This window comes from Terrapene carolina, unplaced genomic scaffold, assembly GCF_002925995.2.
Source record: "Terrapene carolina triunguis isolate 2854851 unplaced genomic scaffold, T_m_triunguis-2.0 Scaffold88, whole genome shotgun sequence".
In the NCBI taxonomy this organism is placed as follows: domain Eukaryota; kingdom Metazoa; phylum Chordata; order Testudines; family Emydidae; genus Terrapene; species Terrapene triunguis.
This window is the reverse complement of record NW_020664439.1, coordinates 17909454-17932787: the sequence shown is the minus strand read 5'-3', so window position 1 is coordinate 17932787 and position 23334 is coordinate 17909454. Positions and strand designations below refer to the sequence as shown.

General features: G+C 41.8%; 1 protein-coding gene across 5 annotated transcripts in view; it reads left to right on the top strand.

The window, feature by feature from the left end:
- TRIP12 (thyroid hormone receptor interactor 12) overlaps positions 1–23334 on the top strand; it is a 165562-nt gene that overhangs the window by 23084 nt on the left and 119144 nt on the right. For 4 of the 5 annotated variants that reach the window (XM_024210928.3, XM_024210912.3, XM_024210944.2 and 1 more), the window contains exon 2: positions 21425–21571. In XM_024210928.3, coding sequence (XP_024066696.1) covers positions 21474–21571 — 98 coding nt within the window. In that variant the 5' untranslated portion in view covers positions 21425–21473. Of the gene's footprint in view, positions 1–16591; positions 16697–21424; positions 21572–23334 lie in introns of those variants that run through there. The other variant, XM_024210920.2, reaches the window with a different exon arrangement.

The following is a 23334-nucleotide window of genomic DNA, read 5'->3' as shown; positions in this document are numbered from 1 at the left end:
CTGTTGCTCAAACTGGTAATCTTGATTTCACTGTTGACTCTGCCCTATCTTGACCCACACATCCAGATCATGAGTAATCCTTATTGTTTCTTACTGCATAGCAACTGTAAGATCTGACCATTTCTCTATCCCTCTGCTGTTGAAACTCTTGTCCAAACCCTGATCTTCCTGCACCTTGATTATTGTAGTTGCCACTAAACTTCCCCCTCAAATTCATTTAGAATACTGCTAAAATAATCTTCAGGCTGCCTGACTAGATTATCGTTCTAAGTCCCTTCATTGGCTTTTCTGCTGTATCAAACTGATCCTTGCTTTCAAAACCCTTAACAACTCTCCCCTGCCTTACCTATCTACCCTACTTGAGCTCAGTCAACTCCTTCCTTCACTTAAGTGATTTGACACTAGAATCACTGGTATCTCTACTTCACCAACAAGTATTTCTCTTGTGCTGCCCCTTATGAAATGAAAGTTTCCTGTCCAAATCCGTAAAGTCCTTTTAGCCTCTAAATCCTTTCTCAAAACTCACCTTGTCAGTAAACTAAAACCTGATAGCTACATGGTGTGAGGTGAGTTGATTACTGCTCCTAAGAACTGTTCACTTGTTTCTCTCATTTACATGTCTCTTAAGATTATAAGCTCTTAGGGCACAACAGTGTAGAACACGACATTTGTACAGGACCTAGAACAATGGGTCCAAACCTGGCTGAGGCAGTGCTACATGCTACTGCAGTATGATGTGCTTTAGACTTTTGCAAAAATAAGCACGCATGCACCATTTCATACAAAGAGTCTCAAGGGCCACTGAAGTCCTTGCTCTAGATACTCCAGGCTTGTAGTAAACTCCCAAGGTTACAGCTTCTCTCTGACCTTGGATAGGTAGATGCTGCCACTACCCAAGGGCAAAAACCCCTTTGAGAACCCAGGAAGGCACACTTGGGAATTCCTTCCTGTGGGGTACCCTCAAGCTCTTTCACACCCCCCTCCAGGGAAGAGCTGAGAAAGAACAAAGGAAATCAGCTGTTGCCACCAGCTAATTAAACATGCACAAACCTCTCAAGACACACACCTATTTTTTTTTAAATAAAATTTATCTGAAACCTCAGGTTATTGCTAGATTTAAAAAGAGCAAATACAAAAATTAAGAATAAAGAATAGCTTTCTTGAGGTCCAGCTTAAAGGTTACAAGCAAAACAAAAGCACCTGGGGTTAGCACAGAGGAGTCCACAAGCCATAAAGAAATAAGAGAGAAACCTAATTGTGTCATCCTAGACATTTCCTGATCTACTTAGATATCTGGGGTTTCAAATGAGAAGTTTCTAGGTATGATCTTATTATTATTATTATTATTATTATTATTATTTTTTCATACCTAGCCCAAGCTCTTACAGCATAGTTCCAGCCCTGTCTCTGCTCTCCGGGAGAACAACATAGAAAAAGGGGAAATTCCCCCCTCCCCCATTTTAAAAAGTTCTAGTTTTCCCATTGGCTCTTTTGGTCAGGTGCCCACTCCCTTACCTTTTACCTATGGACCTTTTAACCCTTTACAGGTAAAGCAAGTAGAGAACAGCTACTAACAGGGATTTTATGGCTGGTTGGGTGTCCATAAAAGGGAGCTACCCTCCCCCTTCATTTATCACAGATGTAGTGGCCAATAATGTAAAGGCTACATATCCACTGTTCTTGAGACTACAAAATAGGGAATGCAAATCACTTGTAATTACAAATAGTGGTGAACTGATCTTATGGCTCTGAAGAAGTTTGGAGTTGGGTTGTATTTGCTCTCTTCTAGCTTGATGGGATGAAACTAGGACTTTATGGGATCTGGAAAAGGCCCAGAGAAGAGTTGCTTTTAGTCTAATGGGCTCTCAATGCTCTTTTGTGGGAAATATGGGGTTAGACAGGGATCTACTGAGGGGACTCTACTTGATAGATGTGCATGGAAGAAATGTCTAGACCCTTTTGAAGAGTCTGGCAGAGCACTGATCTTTAACGTTCTTGATTAGTTAAGCTAAGCTAGCTCAGTGCCTTGCCAGATATCTGAACATCATTATTTTAAACAAGTTGACCTCCATGTCCGGGGTCAGAGCCATAGGGCCATCTGAATCAAGTGTAGGCCATGTACTTTTTTTCTTGAGCCTCTAATCCAGGGATGGGCAAACTTTTTGGCCCAAGGGCCACATCTGGGTGGAGAAATTGCATGTAGGGCTGGGGCAGGGGGGAGTGTGGTGTGCAGGGAGGGGCTCAGGGCAAGGGGTTGGGGCAGAGGAGGGGTGTGGGGTTTATAAGGGGGGTCAGGGTGCAGGAGGGGTGCAGCAGGGGGTTGGGGTATGGGGTGCAGGCTCCGGCCTGGCGCTGCTTACGTTGAGCTGCTCCGGGGTGGCAGCGGTGCACACTGGCCCTGGCCCTGCACCACTCCCGGAAGTAGCTGGCACCATGTCCCTGCATCCCCTGGGGGCGGGCAGGCAGAGGGGGCTCTGTGCACTGACTTTGCCTGTGGGTACCTCCCCCGAAGCTCCCATTGGCTGCGGGGTTTCCCGTTCCTGGCCTAAGGGAGCTGTGGGGGGCAATGCCTGCAAGCGAGGGCAGCTCACGGAGCCCTCTGCACCCCCCTTCCCTCCGGGGCCGCAGGGACGTGATGCCGGCTGCTTCTGGGAGTGGTGCAGGGTGTGCGGCGCCACGGGTGGCAATCCCACGGGCCAGATCCGGCCCGTCAGGGCTTTGGATCTGGCCCACAGGCCGTAGTTTGCCCACCCTTGCTCTAATGTATCTGAATGAATATGGAAGAAGCAAACAGCAACATGAGAAGAGTGCAAAATACTAAGCCATGATTTGCTTCCTTTGAGAGGAGTAACCTATTAGTTACAAACCAATCCATAAACATACTGAATGAAAACTTCAAACCAGAAGGCAGGGCTTGAGAAACTGTTACCTGTTAGCCAGAAAAGTAAACCTAATCTTACTTCTGTTGGCTAGGCAGGGCAGCAATAAAAATGAAGGGAAAAGGGGGGCAGCAGTGGAGCTACTAAACAGTTTCTTGATATGAAGCCAACACACTTTAGCCTCTTATCTCTTGGTTGATTGGGGGGGGGGGGGGGAAAGACACAGGTTGTTGCTGTTGTAGCTCTTCTGACTACTAAAGGGAAGTAAAAGGCTAGTGTTCTCTTCTCTTTTCTCCCCTTCCCTCTTTCTTTTTTGCTTTTCGTTTGAGTACGCATAGGCTTTTGGCTTCCAACTCCATTGTTGCTGGCTATGGGAAGGAATACCAGTGACCTGGCCAGGAGGTGCTGCTGCTTGCAGAATACTTGATTTGCATCTCTTGAGAGCAGAGATGACCTCTCTTACCTCAAGCAAGTTAGCTTACATGGAGAGGAAAAAATGGCCTAGAAACATCTACACTAGGATTTCCACTGCTACTAACTCAGTTCAGTTGAATTGGTGGAAGCATTATTGTAACTCTGAAATTACCTAGTATAGTTTTTGTTTTAGAGCATAATTGTCTGCTTATGTCTCTGCTCCTGCATCTAGCAGCTTCCTAGCAGGGTTCAAATACAAAAGAGTTCTATCTTACTCAGCTGCAAATTGACCTGATTGGCAGAGGAGTTTTCCTAGGTCACATGGCTGCATGGGAGAGTACTATTTTCCTTAAGCCAAGCTGGTTCTCTGCACTATTGGCTTAGCTTCTAGACTCAAAGTTTAGAGTGTATTATTCCTCTTTTTTACAAAACACTTTCATACTACTGAGATGGCGTGAATACTTGTGAGCATTGTTGTCTGAAGCTTGACTGTTGCACTTTAATTTTCAGATGCAAAAGATCTGAACGGGTGGAAAAGAACAAGTTCCAATTCTACTGAATATTAGTTGATTAAATATTTAAGGTCTGAAATTTTATTCTGGACTTGGCATCTTGACTGATTGTGGGACAGTTTGTGTTTGAAATAACCAGTAGAAATATTTCCAAGTATAAACTACTCTCATACAGATAACTAGTGTGGTGTAGGAATATGTACGTGGGAATTCATTCTAGCACACGATCTAAAAGAGTTGAAAGACTTTGAAGAAACATCTGCTATAACTTCCAATGTCACTGTTTTCAACAGCAAATTGAATATATTATGAAAAGTTAGTACTAGCAAACAGGAAACTCCTCCCAGTCAATCCAGGTCAGAAGGTGTCCTGGTAAAACTCCACCCTTTCATATGGAAGATGTTACCCGAAACTACTTCTGAATCTTTGGTCTAATCAGTGCTAACAAAGGTGCTCTTAAAAGACTAGTTGTATTAGCTTAAGGATGCTTAAATAACTTTTTCAAGGATTTGTTGCTTACAAATGCCAGCTCTTTTCTTGTGTTGGAATCTCCATAAATCGGGGATAGATGTGGCAACTAGTCTTGTCTTGTAAACAAGTGTGTAATTTTAAACTATAAGTGAGAACATAATTTCAAATAAACTTGTGGTACTTCAGTATTATGTCTCGTACTTAACCTACATTTGTATATGAGTGCATGATTTCTGCTCTTCCTCCCTTTTTTAAGGTAGGGTGAAGACCTTTCTACTGTAGAGTGGTTCAAATAGCAGCATAAAACTGTGTAATCTCTCTGCTTTAGATCAGACTGGTGGTGGTGGGGAGGTTGTCCTGTCTCCTTTTCTTTCTGCTTCCAACTAGGGTTGTCAAGTGATTAAAAAAAATTAATCGTGATTAATCGTGCTGTTAAACTATAGAACACCATTTATTTAAGTATTGTTGGATGTTTTCTATATTTTCAAATGTATTTCAATTACAACACAATATGAAGTGTACAGTGCTCACTGGTATTTTTGATTACAAATACACTGGACCCTCGCTAGAACGTGCATCTATATAACACTAATTCGGATATAATGCGGTTGCGGCCATGGATCCCAAATAAAGTACTGTACAGTACAATTTTTTTTGAGTATAGATGTGATAAATCGACTCTAGTACTCCACCAGAACAAGGAGCGCAAGCGCAGTCGATGGGAGAGCGCCAGCTATTCACGTACTGTAGCTGAAGTTACGTCTCTTAGATCGACCCTGCGCGGTAGTGTAGACAAGCCCTAAGACAATTGCTGTAGGCCTAGAACGCCATACAAATGTAACGTAATAAAAATTTACAGGTATCTATCTTTAGAAAGATGTCAAAAATGGGCAAAAGGAAGGCTTACTTGGTGCAGGAGAAATTGGACGCTATCGAAGGACTTAGAAATGGCGAAACCTAGGCAAAGATTAGCTGCGATATTGGCATTAATGAGTCCACGAAAGGTGGATGGCTAAAGAATACTGACAAGCTTGGAAACTTACATTCATAACCTGGATGAAGAGCATGGCCTTCAAAGAAAACGAGCCCGTTTAGCGAATGATGCCGATCTTGATTCTGCGCTATACATGTGGTTTGTGCAAGTACAGCAGAAAGGCATTCTGATCTCTGGTCCGCTTATAGCCATGCAAGCGGAAAAATTCGACCGGGAACTTAATGGCGAATTCAGCAATTTTAAGGCGAGTTCGGGTTGACTATGCCGATTTCAGAAAAGACACTGCATCTCTCAGATTGCAGTTTTGGGAGAAAAATGCTCTGCTGATGCCGACGCCGGACAATCGTACCCTGCAAAGCTGAGGGAAATCTTACAGGCAGAGGGTTACTCAGAGGAACAGGTTTACAATGCAGACGAAACAGGAATTTATTATAAAATGTTGGCCAATAAAACCCTGGTTTGTCAGAACAGATGAAGGTAAGAAAGAAGGATATAAACAGGCAAAAGATTGCCTTACTTTATTGTTTTGTGTGAATGCAACAGGCAAGCATAAATTAAAACCATTGTGCATTGGAAAGTCTCGCATGCCTCGATGCTTTCATCACATAAATGTGAATTGCCTGCTGTTTTCGTACAAGAACTCCAAAAATTCCTGGATCATGAGAGATTTTTGAACAATGGATTTTCACCAAATTTATCCCTTCTGTGCGAAAGCATTTGCAGGCAAAACGCTTAGAAGAAAAGGCCGCTCTTTTGCTAGACAACTGTCAGCGCATCCTCCAGCTGAAAGACTCAGAACCTGAGACCGTAAAATACAGGTTGAATACTTACCTAAAAACACGACTTCCAAAATCCAGTCACTTGATCAAGGTGTTATTGCCATTTTTAAGCAGCACTATCAATGAAACTTGGTAGGACAAATGACAGAAAGCGAGTTGTCTGTCACCGATTTTTCTGAAGAAGTTGACTATAAGACTTTTTTTACATTGGTGGCGATTCCTGGAATTTATTACGTGCTGAAATAATAAACAGCTGTTGGATGGTGGGACTGAGAGTTGTTTGGCCACCTGCTCCTGGAAGAAAATAAAGAAAGCCGATCACAGTCTGACGAGGAATTCGACTTCAAGCGATTTACAGAAGAGGAAGTTGGAAGAACAGACATGGAGTGGATGCAGTAGCTGTACCAGCAACTGTCCGGGCTTGGGGTAACTGTTCTGCCACTAAATATCGAGTCCTTTGTAAGAGGCGACGATGAAGCAGAAAAATTTTGTCCTGTTGCTGAAAGTCTAACGGATGACCAAATACTTCAGGCAGTACGACCAAACAACATTCCAGAAGCTGAAGAATTGGCCTTCGCTGTGGAAGAAAAGGAGGAAGATGAAGTGGATGTCATTCCAACGTCAACTGCGATTATAGCCGGCTTGGAGACTGTTTTGAGATGGTTCGAGACGCAAGACATTGAGCCTATTAAAAATTATGCAGCTATGTAGTCTCTCAGTTTGCTAAGCAGAAGCAGCACAGCAGCAAGAAGCAAAAGCAACTCATTGACTTTTTAAAGAAAAACTAGACTAGTTTATTATAATGTTGCTTTATTAGAGATTTAAAGTAGATACTTTTTTTCTCGTTTGTTTCCTTCAAGTAGGAGTTTATTTTCTAAGGTTTTCTATACTTTATGGATGTGACATTTACTGTATACGGTAATTTCATTTTAATGCGGTCCCTGCTATAACGCAGTACTTGGCATGGATCCCAAATCCCTTGTTCCAGTGAGGGTCCGGTGTATTTGCACTGTAAATAAATAAATAAATAGTATTTTGTCAATTTATCTAATACAAGTACTGTAGTGCAATCTCTTTATCATGAAAGTTGAACTTACAGATGTAGAATTATGTATAAAAAGACCTGCATTCAACAATAAAATTTAAAACTGTAGACCCTGAAAGTCCAATTGGTCCTACTTCTTGTTCAGCCAATCGCTCAGACAAACCAATTATTTTACATTTGCAGAAAGATAATGCTGTCTGCTTCTTTACAATGTCACATGGAAGTGAGAACAGGCATTTGCATGTCACTGTTGTAGCCTGCGTCACAAGATATTTACATGCCAGATGCGCTAAAGATTCATATGTCCCTTGATGCTTCGACCACCATTCCAGAGGACATATGTCCATGCTGATGACAGATTCTGCTCGATAACAGTCCAAAGCAGTGTGGACTGGTGCATGTTCATTTTCATCATCTGAGTCAGATGGCACCAACAGAAGGTTGATTTTTCTTTTTTGGTGTTTTGGGTTCTGTAGCTTCTGCATCCAAGTGTTGCTCTTGTAAGACTGCTGAAAGCAAGCTCCACACCTCATCCGTCTCAGATTTTGGAAGGCACTTCAGATTCTTAAATCTTGGGTCTGGTGCTGTAGCGATCTTTAGAAATTGGTATCTTCTTTGCATTTTATTAAATTTGCAGTGAAAGTGTTCTTAAAAAAAAAAAAAAAAAAATAAAAAAAAAAAAAAAAAAAAAATCCGAGACTGCTATAACATGAATTATATGGCAGAAGGCGGGTTAAACAGAGTAGGAGACATACAATTCTCCCCAAGGAATTCAGTCACACATTTAATTAACACATTATTTTTTAATGAGCGTTATCAGCATGGAAGCATGTCTTCTGGAACAATAGCCAAAGCATGAAGAGGCATATGAATTTTTAGCACATCTGGCATGTAAATATCTTGTGACGCCGGCTACAACCGTGCCATGCAAATGCCTGTTCTCACTTTCAGGTGACATTGTAATTAAGAAGTGAGCAGCGTTATCTTCCGTAAATGTAAACAAACTTGTTTCTCTTAGCAATTGGCTGAACTACAACTAGGACAGAGTGGACTTATAGGCTCTAAAGTTTTATATTTTGTTTTTGAGTGCAGTTATGTAACAAACTACATTTGTAAGTTGCACTTTCATGATCGAGATTGCTCTACAGTACTTGTATGGTGTGAATTGAAAAACATCTTATTTTTACAGTGCAAATATTTGTAATAAAAAATAATATAAAGTGAGCACTGTACACTTTGTATTCTGTGTTGTAATTGAAATCGATACATTTTCAAATGTAGAAAAACATCCAAAAAATCTAATAAATTTCAGTTGGTATTGTTTAACAGTGCAATTAATCGCGATTAATTTTTTGAGTTAACTGCCATTAATCGACAGCCCTACTTCCAACCCTTCCTTCTTCCCCCTTCCCACTTTTTCTCCTCTCTTTTGAACAGCACCAAGTCACTCTTCTTTCTGCTTCTTCTCAGTGTTGCTATTTACCATCCACCCAACTTCCTATGAGCCTTCCTCTCTGATTTCAGCTGATGGTCTCCTCTTCTCTCCTCAATCTCCCATATTCATTTTCTGTGATGTCAACTTCCATGTTTGATGACTCATCCAACCCTGTGGCTTCATGTTTCCTCTCCCTCATTTTGTCTCTTTTTATTTTGATCCTACCTGCTTCAACTCTTCCACTCATCCAATCAGCCATTCCTTTGACTTTTATTTCCCCCCCTTCTCCCCCCAGCCCCTCAAGACCATCTACCTGGTCTTTACCATTGCCTATCAGCCCTCCCCCAATGTCCTCTTATTTGGCCTTTCTGTGACTTCCCATCCATCAGTATTGATGACTTGTCTTCTCTTAACCATTTCCTCCCTATCTTCTCTTCCATTTCTTCCACTGATAAGGTGGTTGTTTCTCTCCATTCTTCATCCTTTTTGCTCTTTTCTCCCATTGCAAAGTCTACTCTGTCAACTTCCGGCCCAGGCTTACTCCAACCTTTTTTTTTTTTTTTTTTTTTTTTTTTTCTTCCCTCCCCTCCGATTTCTGCCAGAGATCCTCTTCAGCACCTTGTGACCAGGCTGACTTGTCCATCGGAAGTTTGTTCTCTCCTCCTTAATTTCTGCCAATATAACTAGGATTGCAGACGTGGGATTCAATTATCTTCTCACACCTTTGACTAATTCCTCAAACCACAGGATTTTTCAGATTTCTTGCAAGAGAAAATGACGTGTTTCCTTCTTCCTCAGCTCTGTCCTTTCTTTCTCTGTCATAAATGTAGAAGTCTCCTCTGTGCTCTTCTTTTAACCACTTCAGTCCTAGTTACCCTGGCCCATCTCCTGATCTTCCTCACACCCATTTTTGTCCTTTCCCAAACATTTCTCCTTACCTCTCACCTTCCTCTGGGTTTTCCTTCACAATATACATACGGTCTAGTTGCTTCAGTCTTACCCTCCCCCCCCCCCCCCCCCCCCCCCCCCCCCCCCCCCCCCAACATCACTCTGCTTGCCTCTCCAACTATGTCCCTTCTTTTAATCCCTATACTCATTAACTGCACTGTTTGCATTGCTGTCTGCAGTTCCTCTTCTATCCAGCTTCCACCCCTTGCACTCCACTGAAACTACTCTCTAAAATGACCTCTTACTAGTCAAAGCTCAGTCAGCTACCTTGAGCCATTGACCATGCTTTTCTTAAAACTCTGTCCTCCCCTTGCTTCCAGTACTCTGGCCTCTCTAACTGCTCCTTTAGCATGTTGATAGGAAAATCCACCATCTCCCAGGCTCTGTGTGGGGGTTCCACAGGGTTCTGTTTCTCTTCCTCTACACACGTGTGGATAATCCTATCCACAGACAAATTCAGTACAGTCTCTATGCTGAGAACTTGCAGATATTCCTTTCTACTCCATACCTGTTTCCTTCTGTCCAAACTAAAAACCGTTTTTTCTCTCGTGAATGTCTAAGCAATCACTCATGTTCAACCTGGTTAACACAGAGCTCTTAATCTCCCCTCCCCCCACTAAGTCCTCCTTTCTCAATCACTATGGACATTGCCGTACTGCCTGTTACTCAGGCCGGTAACCTGGGTATCATTTTTGACTAGGACCTCTCTAGGGTATCCCCCTTGGACGTAAGCTGTGTAACAGAATCTAGTCAAGTCTTGCAGATTTTTTTCCACATACCACTTCTAAGATATGGCTTTCTCTGTGCATTCACGCAGCTAAAACTCATTCGAGTTCTCATCTTGCTTACTGCAACATCCCTTTTTTCTCTGGTCTTGACAAAGGTATTTTTTATCCACTCATCCATTCAGAATGCTGCTTCATAGACCATTCTCCTAGCCTGTCATTTTGATCATGTCATTGATCTTTGCATCCCTATTTGCAACTGTTTGTGCTTCCTACTTTTGAAACTTTATGGTTTCTGCTTTGCTTGATTGGGAGGAGGAGAGAAGTGGCTTTGAGGTTGTTCCTTTTGTGGGTCTGGGATGGGAAAAGCCAATGGTGTCCTTAAGAAGGATGAATTATTTTCATTTTTTAGTAGGGGATAATGGGTGAAAGGTGCTGCTTGTGTTAATATCAAAGTTGCATGTAGGCAAGAAAATGTGTCCATCCACTAAAAACTTCTTCTCATTCCAGAAGCAAATTACTTTAAGATGTATCAGACTTTTACAAGTGAAGGTGAAAAGTTACTACTTGGTGGTTTTAGGTTTGCCTTGTTTTATACACTTCCCCCCCCGCCCCCCCCAAAAGAAGGAATCTGTCAATACGGTTGATCTAACAGTTAACATTGAAGGTGTACTAGTATCCATGTAATGAGCAAATATAATAGGTAGGTAAGGTTTTTAGAATATAATCTTTACATGCATTTTTCCTCAGAGATTTTATGAAATAAAAGTGCTGTGAAATTTTTTTCTTAAACTACTGTTCACTTTCATACTTCTAAATGTTTACTTGTAACATTTCTTGGTATCGTGTACAGGGGCAACCTCAACTGGTTGTTTGGCTTTATTAAAAGAAAAAAAAAAAGCGGACAACTCTGAAGATGGGTTTTTTCCCCCCTATAATCACTTCTGCTTGCTGTAATGACTAAAATAGTGGCCTTTTTTTGTTTTTGTTGTCATACTGCTTTCTCCTCTTAGCTGTGCTGGCTCTGCAGCAACAGAATGAGGCCAGGTCTATACTACAGACCTATATCAGTATAGCTGCATCGCTCAGGGGTGTGAAAAATCCACACCTCAGGTGACTTAGTTATTCCGACCTAACCCCTGTGTAGACAGCGCTGTGTCAATGGGTGAGCTTCTCCCATCGACGTGGCTATCGCCTCATCGTGAGATGGATTAACCATGCCGAGGGGGAAACTCTCCTGTCGGCATTAGTAGTGTATTCACTAAAGTGTTACAGCTGTGCAGCTGTAGTGCTGTACGTGACGACAAGCCCTCAGTTGAGAGTATAGCCTTTTTCTAAAATGGACCATAATAAACATTTGTTAATGTGCAGTCAGTTACATATATGCAGACCTGTTGTGCAATTTGATTATGTGCAAGTGTCAGGCATAATTTAACCTGCTGACGTTATTTGTGGCTGTTTATTTGAAAGGGAACTTAAGGCTTAATTTGTCACAGGATGATTGTGGGGCCTGCCAGTCTTTTTTATTTTTCCTGTATGCTGACTACTTTACATGGATTGCATAGATATTGTTGAAGTAATGCACTACAATACCATTTTAAGGGTTATTCAGTTTAAAAAAAATGGTTCTAAAATTAATAACTTTTCTTTTGTTCTAGTTAGTGAGGTTACAGTTGAGGTCTTAAAGATTTGTCCTTAAAGTAGGCCTTGATGTCTGAACGCAGTATTTCTAGTTGATCACGTCAGTTTAACAATGTACTGCAAGCTAACAATAAAAATGCAAGTCAAATTTTACTGTTGCCTCAAAATTGGAAGGGAGGACTTGCCTTGAATGTCTATTTTAATAATTAAATGCTATTTCAAAACGCGTGTTGCATCACATGAAACCTAAATCAACACAATTCAGTTACTGAAATTGGATGCTCAATACCGGTGAACACAGTGGATTGTGTAGCGATCATAGAATATCAGGGTTGAAAGGGACCTCAGGAGGCCATATAGTCCAACCCCCTGCTCAAAGCAGGACCAATCCCCAGACAGATTTTTGCACCAGATCCCTAAATGGCCCCCTCAAGGATTGAACTCACAATCCTGGGTTTAGCAGGCTAATGCTTAAACCACTGAGCTATCTGCATATTTTGCTATTGTCACTTACTTGGTAGTTTACTGAAGTTTGTAATTCTTTCCTTGAACCAAAATGTTGAAGAATTTCAAAAAAACAAAGTAAGCATTAAGCTGCAGAACTAATTTGGTATAGACACATGTTACTGGGCTTTGATTATCCTGAGTTAGCATGTTTTTTTGTCTGTCTTCCCATGGCATTTCAGGCTTATTCTAATCTTAAAGATGCTTGTGTAATAAATCCGTACAACTTCTGTTTTTAAAATGGCTTTTTCATGTTGACGCTAATAAGGTATTGTCTACTTCAGCTAGCTTCTCAGGATCAGTTTTGCCCAGTATAAACTAGATTAAGTGGCTGGGAGTTGGAACTTTTGCCATTGCATTGACTGACTGGACATGGGCTTCCTGTTTCTATGACTGTAGAACTAATTAACGATTTAAAAAAAAATCCTTATGATCTTGGAGTTAGAAATACTTCTATAACAGTTCCAGCTGCAACAGCTCAACCACTATGTTAAGCACAGTATCTGGGAATGGAAAGGCATGTCACTTGATATGAAATCCCCCTCTTTCTATGCTAGGCTGTACATATGTTGGTGTTCCCTGAAATATTCCCCCAAATGCTTCACCAGAAAAGAAAAACAATTCGTCATGCATCCTATTTAGGAAACTTACTGGCTTGTTTCCACCTGCTGGAGAAAGGAAACCATTTGTTCTTAGTATTGCCTAAAGTGAAATTGTTTAAAGGGACTAATCTTTCTCCCTTCTCTAAACTTGTAGAGAAGTTACTTTGAAGGAGGTGGCCTTCTGGTAAGCAATAGTCCTACTACCTACTTGACATCAGAATGAGGTGGCCTGATTGCTAATCATGCTCTTGAGTCAACTTTTGTTAACAGTGGTAATTGGAGAGCTCTGCTGGCAGCTTGCTAGTTTTTCAACTGATGCTAGCTCTGTTGGTCATACATGAGCACTAAGTAGAAACTGCTTGTGTAGTCCAGCTGGGACTACCAGTGAGGCTTTAATCTGCTTGTGATTGTCGGGTTTGTCAGGCCCCCATGAACACCACATCTTGTCCAGGAGCAGTGCTGGTGAAATGTTATGGTACCACTATCTGGTGTTCGCCATCTCTGCATCCAGAACTTGGTGTTTGGTTAGTATAACCTACTAACCATTTTGCCTATTTTTAGACTTTTGGCATGTACACAAATATATAGGGTCTCCATGATCTTCTCTGGCCTTTCATAAACAGAACCTACCTGGCAGTTCAGCAACAAAGAAGTACTGTTCTCCTTTTCACACACCAACTGCAGGTAACCTTTGACAGAGACTAAGGGGGAAGGTCAGTGGTGAGAGAGAGTTCTGCATGACAGACATGCATAAAGCCAGCATTCAGGCACAATCACTCTTTTGAGGCTCATCTTTGCACAGCAGATCTCATCTGAGACACATTCTTGGCAGATACTCTTTTAGTCCACCTGAAGCATGCTAAATTAGTAGTAGCAATGGTCCACTGGCTGCAAATATAGCTAATGCTTGGCATTTAGGCACAGATCAATGAGTTAGGCATCTAAATTCATCTGAGGATCTGGATCTTAATGCTTTTACCAGGGGATGTCTGAACACTTCAGTGTTAGTACTAAAATCCATTTTACAGATGGGGAAACTGACAGATTGGATAAGTCAATGTCATGCAGTGATTGAGTGATAGCTATAGCAGAGCTCAGTCTCCAGACTCTGTCCCATGCTCTAACTGCTAGAACACACCTGCCTATATATCTTGGCACCTTTATTGCCGTCCTTCCTATGGTGTCTGGCCTCTTGAAATGTGATCACCAGGCAATGGCTGTTCCAGCCCCTGCCCGGGGCAGGAAGGCAGTTTGGGTGCCAGACTTGTTAAATGTCTTCAAACGGTTTGTGGTGGGATGTGCTTGAAACATTATGGACTGTCCTCTCAAGTTCAAGTCTGTTAAGGACCTTGTACGTGAAAGCAAAATAGCTATGGACTAGTACTTTGACATTATTCATGGCTTAAGCAGCAATTGGATACTCCTTCTGTATGAAGAAGGCAAGCCAGTGAAACCTTGACTAATAATACTCAGCTGCAAATAATGGGTACTTGAACACACACAACCTTAGCAATTCACTTGATGCATGTGATGTCTATAACTTCACATGTTAAATCAGTGCCCTGCTAATTAAAATGCAATTTTGACAAAATTTGTTCGTCATAGTAGATACAAACAAGAAAGCTAAGCTGTGCCTTGTAGACCTCTAAATAAGGGAAAAGCACTTACAGTACTGCCTGTGTGGGGCTTGTTCTTGAAAAGATAAAGGAATTCAGTGGATGAGAAGGGACTCAGATTTACTTATGAATCTAACCACTTCTGAATAAGAAAAGTACTGAAATTGCAAGTGTTTTTCCAAGTTCGGGTCGTGACCCAGTACTGAGTCGCGGCATGTAAGGCACTGGGTCGCCTTGCTCAGTACCCAAGGACCCTCGCGGCTCTGGTCAGCACTGCTGACCAGGACGTTAAAAGGCCTGTCGGCAGTGCTGCCCAGCTAAGGCAGGCTAGTGCCTACCTGTTCCGACACCATGCTGCTCCGGAAGCAGCCAGCAGCAGGTCCGGCTTCTAGGCAGGGGAGGCCACGGGGCTCTGTGCGCTGTCTCCACCCCAAGCACCAGCTCTGCACTCCCGTTGGCTGGTTCCCAGCCAATGGGAGCTGGGAGGGGGAGGGGCAGTGTCTGCAGGCAAGAGCTATGCGGAGCCGCTTGTGCGCACCTCTGCCTAGGAGCTGGACCTGCTGCTGGCCCCTTCCAGGGTGCAGCGCGGTGTGCAGTGCCAGGACAGGCGTCAAGCCTGCCTCTGCACCCCAGCTGCGCCGCTGATTGGGAGCCACCAGAGGTAAGTCCATGCCCCAATCCCCAGCCCCGAGCCCCCCCCCCCCCCCCAAATCTGGAACCCCTTCCTGCATCCAAAACCCCACATTCATGGCCCCACCCTGGAGCCCTGATCCCCTCCCACACTTTAAACTCCTCATCCCCGGTTCCATTGGGTCATGGGCATCAACAATTTTCTTCAACTGGGTTCCCAGAAAAAAAGTTTGGAAACTACTGTTCCAGGAGAATCTCAATAGAATCCTGGGCTCCCAGGAGCAAGGATGTGGAGGACCCCTTCTTTTATAATAAATCTCGGCACTCCTTAATTAGGTCTCCTCTTCGGCAGATATGACTACTGAATCCTCTAACTGGAGACCCAAGGAGGTAGCTAAAATTTTGATCGTGGAGACTAAAAACTGATGTGAAAGTTCCTGCACTTGCTCATTAACTAAAGGTCTCTGATTATAATGGGAACACAACGAAGTTTTGGGTCAGAGCAAAATCACATGAACAAAAGGAAATCTTTAGTATAACACTTGAGCAGTGACACTGAGGCCTTAGATTGTATCTGTCTAAACTCAGAGTATGAGCCTGTCCTGAGATCCTGAAACAGCTATTAAATATGTATAGGAGATGGTAGCGGCTCAGTGGAAGAAATGTACCTAGATGCTTGTTTGTTTTATATTTATATTTATTTTTATTTTTATATTTTTATATATATATAGAGAGATAGAGATGATATAAAAAAAAAAAACGTAGAAAAATCCCATATGCTATGCTGGATAGTGCGTGGGGCCGACCTGGAAGCACTGTGGCAGGATTACAGTTAGTAGACTCCCAAAATGCACCAGACAATGAAAATATCAGCACACATTTGAACTTCAGTGGTAGTAAATATAACTTGCAAGGTGGGAGTCTCTTTGGACTGATTTGATTTAGGGATCCATGTACGGTGAGCAGCATGAGGGACAGAATGAGGTTCAACATTGTTTTAGAATTGGGAATAGGTAGAGGCTTGCAGGAAAACGTAGGTACTATCCAGGCTTTCTAAGTAGAGTGGAGCTCTGCTTCTCTGGGTCTGAATTGCTTTGCATGGCATCTGCCTTCTCCTGTTGCATATCTTCTAAGCTATTTGGAATGGAATTCTTCCTCTGTGACATCCAACCTTTTCAATTTGAGAGCCAAAATATTTATTGGTTTTTTTGTTTTTTGTTTTTTTTTAATTTTAACTTTTTGAAAATATTTCCTACATAAAACATTTTCATTGCTGTTTGTGGTGGGGCTGTAGCCGTGTTGGTCCCAGATATGCAAGAGATAAGCTGGGTGAAGTAGAATTTTTTCTTTTTCTTTCTTTTTTTTCATTCTTTCTTGGATCAGTTTCTGTTGGTGAAAGAGACAAGGCAAGAAGACTGTTTAAGGAATTGTTACCTCCTGCAACAGATGCCAGAGTCCTGTTCCAACCGCAGCATTGTTCCACCGCCTAGCAGAAATCTAGGTATATCTCCATATAATAATAATCTGGGCCCTTGCAAGTCAGCTTGTGGTGAAGGAAGAATTAGTGACCTGAGTCAGAATATATGCTGAGAGAATCATGCCCTATTTTTACTTACACCCATGTGTACGTGTCTATGTGCATGCATTTACACGCACCTAGACACGCGTACACATCCTGGAATGAGATGGCCAGACAACTTTCAGTGCAATTGCTTCTTGCAGGAACTTCAGCCCAACACCATTGCCTGATTCCAGAAAGCAACTCTGCTTCAGAAATTGATACTAGCCCAGGGGTAGGAAGCAAACATTCTTGCTGATGCTGTTCCTTCTCTTAAAAGAGGGCTCTACTAAAAAAACTTGGGCATAACTAAAATTACCAACAACAAATTTTAAGAATCAATATCAGTATTAAACCTCAAGAAATAAATTTAAAAAAAAATCATGATTTTTGAAGGGAGCCAAAGACTAGTGTGTGTGGGTAAGGGGGGGTGGCATTTTAATTTTTGCAACCCCCCCCCTGCACATATCCTGGGTGAGACAAATATTGTTGTCCACTCTCCCAGACTTATTGGGTTATTGTCATTCTTGCCCCAGCTGAAGGAGCTTTCGCCCTTGCATTTGCCTATCCCCTCCCCAGCAGTTCTGCCCCAACTCTCATCAGCTCACTCTCCCAACCTCACCTTTACTCTCTTCGGTTCCTCATCTCCACTCCCAGGCCAGGTGGCACACTGTTCCCAGGCTGGGTATTGCATGGGGGAGGGAAAGGGGGCAGAAGAACTGTCCTGTTCATGTTGCTCCCTCCTTCCCCTCCTCCTCCTATGAGAGAGGCTTTGGGTTGCTGTGGGGAGGGAGAGCACAAGAGCTCTGCCTACAGCAACTTTGATTGCCCCACTTCCTGGGTGGATTAACCAGACAGGCAGTCATGGAGAAGGCTAAATTCTGTGGGTTGGAGTGTCTCATGTCATTGGAAAAACTGGTGCCAGTCTAGCTCCCACCAGAGTCATGTCTCTTGGGGTGGGAGGGGACCACCTGGGTTGGCAACACTGCAATACTTGCTCACGTGCTGAGAAAAAACATAACAGAACCACCTGCTAGTGCCTTCCATAACAGTATATTCCATTTCTCTGGGATTCCTGCAGTCTAGATCTCTAGCAGCCTTGCCTCTAGGTGACGTTGGGGGAATCTTTTATGCATTCTCCGTAGGGAGAATTTTTACTCTGGATGTAAGTAGATAGTGTTAATGAAATGGCTGTGGACAAAATATACTCTTAGTGTACAGGCAGCCAGAAGAAATTTTGTCACTATTTAGTCATGTAGCTGGAAATCTTATACAGTCTCTCCCATGAAGAACAGCTCAGGTTTGTGGGTGATTTTCCCCCCCCCCCTTCCCCCTTCTTGCAGAGGAGGGGCAATGCATCAGAGCCATGCTTCTGAAGGGAAACTTGTGCATTAGTTGAACACTATACAGTTGACCTACTGTGACTTGGCAAATGCTCCAAATGAAAGATTAGTTAACTTCAGTCTGTGTAGTGCTGGTGCTTTTTGGGGAAACCAGTGTAGTAGTTCTCTTGCAGATAATCTCTAATATTGTGAGGTAGGGAACAATGTAGGAGTCCCGTGCCTAATGCTAATCCCAGTCTGAGTTATACAGAGACAGTGCGATATGCTGCAGCTGCACTAACAGACAAGAGTGCCTAGCATCAGTCTTCCACTAGTCTAGGATTGTGATCAGATTACAATGCAACATTGAAATCTGGATCTTGCAAAATCCATGTAAGCAGTTGTGATATCCTAAGGAAGAGAGGGCAAAAGCCTGTGAAAGGCGCTGGGAACGTTGGTGTTACCTAACAGGCATGAGAAATCTAACTGGTCAAGGTCGGATCCACAAAGACTAATTTGAATGAGATGCATAACACTACTTTTAATAATCTCTAGTACTGGTTTTGAATATCTGCTACTCAAAATACCTCTCACTAATATGAGAACACAAGCTTTTAAAATGACTTCAGTGGCTGCGCTAAGTGCTGAGCTATGCTTCAGCACTCAACTCTCAAAATCTGAGCTTAAAAATATCCCTTAAACTATCATACTTTAATACACCTCTACCCCGATATAACGTTGTCCTCGGGAGCCAAAAAATCTTACCGCATTATAGGTGAAACCGCGTTATATCGAACTTGCTTTGATCCACCAGAGCGTGCAGCCCCGCCCCCCCGGAGCGCTGCTTTACTGCGTTATATCCGAATTTGTGTTATATTGGGTCGCGTTATATCTGGGTAGAGGTGTATCTGTTTTATCAGATACTGCAGTCCAAGTGGTGGTTTGAAGTTGACACTTTGGACCTTATCCAGTTTTCCTGTCCTTTCTACTTGCATATAAGTAATGCTATATTCTTTGTTGCAGCTGTTTTGCCTGCAAATCCCCTTTTGATTTTTAAAATTATGGATGGAGTCAGAAGTAAAAATAGGTTTACTGACCACAGTTCAATTGCTATCAGCTTGCCTACGTAAACACAAAATAGCATAATTTGCCACAATATGAGGTACTCCTCTTTCTCTGTTTACGAAATGAGCAAGCATGAATCTCAAAATATTTCTGTCCAAGGACGTTGGCAGGGCAGTATGGGGTCTTTCTCTTTGAGGTCATTGGCAAAGCCGTATTTAGAAAGACAAAGATATCTGTGAGAATGTTGTAGGCTTCACAAGATTAAGTATAAAGGCATCATGTACTCCTCTACCCTGATATAATGTGACTCGATATAACACGAATTTGGATAGAACGCGGTAAAGCAGTGCTCCGGGGGGGGCGGGGCCACGCATTCCGGCGGATCAAAGCAAGTTCGATATAACACGGTTTCACCTATAACGCGGTAAGATTTTTTAGCTCCCGAGGACAGCTTTATATCGGGGTAGAGGTGTACCTATCTTACTTGAGTAAGCATTTCTTGAGTTGATTATTTTAAGGTAACTTTCTCTCTATCAATTGTAAATTCAGTGCTCCCAACAACTTTAAAAACAGATCAGATTTCATCTGATCTCCGAACAAGAATTTCTGGCTAATGACTGGGTCTTGTATGCTGAATGGTTATATGTTTATCTAATTCACACATATATGAAGAAGTTTAACATTTTAAACTACTGTACTTGTAAAGCATTTCTCTTCCCGCTTTAATCTTGTGCATCCCTTCTTCCAGGAATTGGCAGCAATACAACTGTGCCACCTCCCTCCATAAGGAAGTGTACAGTTTCTTGGAGACTTGTTTAGTTGTCAACTTAATAATGTATGTAGGTACCACTAAAAATAATGCATTTCTCCCTAAATGTTTATAAATGCTGTGGATTTTAAACAGTCCATATCCTACCTCTTTCCATGAAAGCATCACACAAAACTAAATGCTCTTTTCTAGAAAATTCTCTAATATAGAATGTCATGTTGACTAAATGTAACTAATACGTACTGACAGGGTGGATTTGATTTAAATCAAATTGATTTAAATCACTAGTCAGGAAGACTCTATTTAATCATGGTTTTCTACATAGAAGTGCATTCTTGATGGTTGTTATAACCTTAATACATATTCTTCACAACTCAGAGATAGAGGTAGGTTTAATTTTTAGAAGGTACACACTATACATTTTTAAACAGTGATTTATTTTGAAAACTTTTCAGATTAGTTTTACAGCTATATCAGAAAACGAATGATTGTTTGGTTATTTCATTTACCAAAGGTAATTGAAGCAGATATTTATGAAGTCATTGGGAGGAGAACTATCTCCAATTCAATAGATTAATCATTAATATTTGGGAGGATTTTCTTGCCATGCTGTATTAGGAGGAGAACATCACCAGACAGACATTTAAATGGTTTTATTTAACTTTTTAACAATATTATGGAGTCTGGATTTTTTTCTTCAACCGCAAACATATTTTAACAAAACAAGCATATGTCCCTTGCTTCTCACATTTATCTCCAGATTTCTTCTTTGTCCAGATCTTTTCTGCCCCCAACAATTTCTATTCATTGAACTTTTTGAAACTTTGCACTTTTAGAGAGAGGTAAGGGATTGACTCTCTGTACACAAATTTGCCGAGGGACAATAGAATTAAGGTCTGTTATTTCTCACCTCTCTCTGTATATTATTTATTTTAAAACATTTTTGCTGTTAACAAGCATGTTACCTCTGGAGACACACATCCATAGTTTGAGAACAGCAAAACTAAGCATCTCTGATGCTATCTTCTAGACTGAGCACTGCGTCCCATTGGGTAGATTAACCTAAGTAATCTATACAGAAGCCTGTGGAACCCGATAAGATTGGGTACCTAATCCATGAACTGTTGGAACTCATTTACAAAACTTTTTCTTAAACATTACATGAATATATTCTCATACTATAGAATTAGAATTTATAATCCCTATTCTATGATGAGATACATTTTAGCTCAAAGGTAGTTTTAATTAAGATACGTTTTTTTCCTCAAATCTGCTTTAAATAAAACTTTTTTGTTTTTGTTCTAAATATATAAGAAAATCATTAAATCATTGGTGTGTGTTTTTTTATATCCACCCTGCATACTGAGCAGTAATGAGGTTATCTTTTAGAGTATCACTTGACTTGGAACAGACTTAAGCCTTCCATTCCGTGAAGACACTTTTTTCTTACTTAATAATGTAGTATCTTCAGGAATCCTTTTCTGTGTCTAAGTGTATTGACTTTTTTTCTTACAGTGAATGGTAGTGTCTAGAAAGGGTATGTCCCTTCAGGAGAGAGGTGCCAATGTCCAACCGGCCTAATAACAATCCAGGGGGGTCACTGCGACGTTCACAGAGGAACACTGCCGGGGCCCAACCACAAGACGACACATTAGAAGGAAGGTAAGATCGCTATTACCTACAAGTATATTTGAGAAACTCTGAACAAAAGGCATATATATATTAGTATGTAAATACAGCATGACTTGATGCTATTAAATTCAGTCTTTCAAGTTCTGTAATCCTAATAACTGGAATTGCTGTGACTTCATAAATGTTTTTCCTCAAATTACAGCTGCAGTGCTGTTGTAGGCTGAAGTGATCAGGTGAAGTGTAAAATACGGAATCTGGTTATATGTAATCTTCCAGCTAGCATGAAATCTAGACATAGTGTGAAAATACATAATTTGTTCTCCTGAGCCACGTACCCCAAGAGGGATTGTGAACTCCCAAAAAACAGAATCCATCCAGACTACCCTGAAAAAGGATTTATTTACATATCTCTCTATTACAGCAGGTAGACAGTGTAAACACCAGGTTAACTTACTCCTTTAAATGGGACAAGTGACTGACATAATTTTCTCTCTTTTAGCAAGTGAAAACAACTGCTTGTGCGGTGTCAAAGCATTTTATTGTGTGATAAGGCCTGTTTGATCTCAAATTAGATATTTGGCCACTTGATTAGTTTCTCAAAACACCTCTTGTATTTAAGAGCCAACATACAAAGCTGACTAACAAGAGAACTGCTGCCTTGTGCTGTACACACAGGAAGAGTGTTTCTTAGTAGTCAAGGAGGCATTTGGTCACGTTTTGGTCCACTAACACTAGTTTTGGTCTATCCACGATCTAAACAGCAGTATGGCCGACAGCTCCTTGGTTAGCTGTTCCTTTTTGACCAGGACAAGGAAATCCAGGTTCACTTTGTTCAAGATGCAACTTTAGCCATCAATAAGGCACTTTGGACCCCAAGGAACAAGAATCTGTCTTCAAGATAGAACTGGTCTTAAGTCCTAGTCAGACATTGCCTTTGCCAGCACCACACAACGTTGGTGCCTGCATTCATGGCACTGTCAGGCAAGGATTTGGGGCAATTGTAAACCACCTTATCAGCGACCACACTGGCAGCAAAGACCAATATTGCCTCCTCACCAAGGCAGGGGAGATCCAAACACCAGGCTATATAGACTCCTCACACAGATTTCCCCTCTTCCATTCCTAAAACACAAGGGGAAGCACTAAGCTGGCTCATTCAACAAGGAGATGTGATGCTTTCTCAATGTGTGGCTCTGTACTCAAAAGGTACAAGACATTTTCAGTACGTATCCCTGACAATTCTGGCAACCTTGAATCACCAGCATCGACATTGGTACTAGTACTGACATCAGCATGGATAATAGAAACCTTAATGGCTGGCTGATTTCAATGTGCGAAGAGGTTGCTATGTTTCTGGCACTGATGTCATAGCCCTGGTCTCTTGGTACCACAGTCACCTTAAATTTGAGTATCACTTCTGCAGGAAGCTTACTCATCTCCTTCACCAGGGCACACTTTCTCTCCACTTTATCAGGGAAACTTTTCCTCTTTGATCACACTAATCAATGAGAGAGCCTCTCTACAGACCAGGGACTTGAATTTCAGAGCCCAGTCTCATCCACTTCAGGCATGACAATGGCCTGGTCAGTCATACTGGAACCAGCCTTATCCCTATAATGCTCCACCTTGACCCTGTTGGATGTACTGGGGACCTACATTCAGGAGTTGCCCTGCATCCTATTGGTCAAAAAAATATAGGAAGTTCTTTGAGTGCTCGCTCATGTCTATTCCAGTGTGTGTGTGTGTGTGTGTGTGTGTGTGTGTGTGTGTGTGTGTGTGTGTGTGTGTGTGTG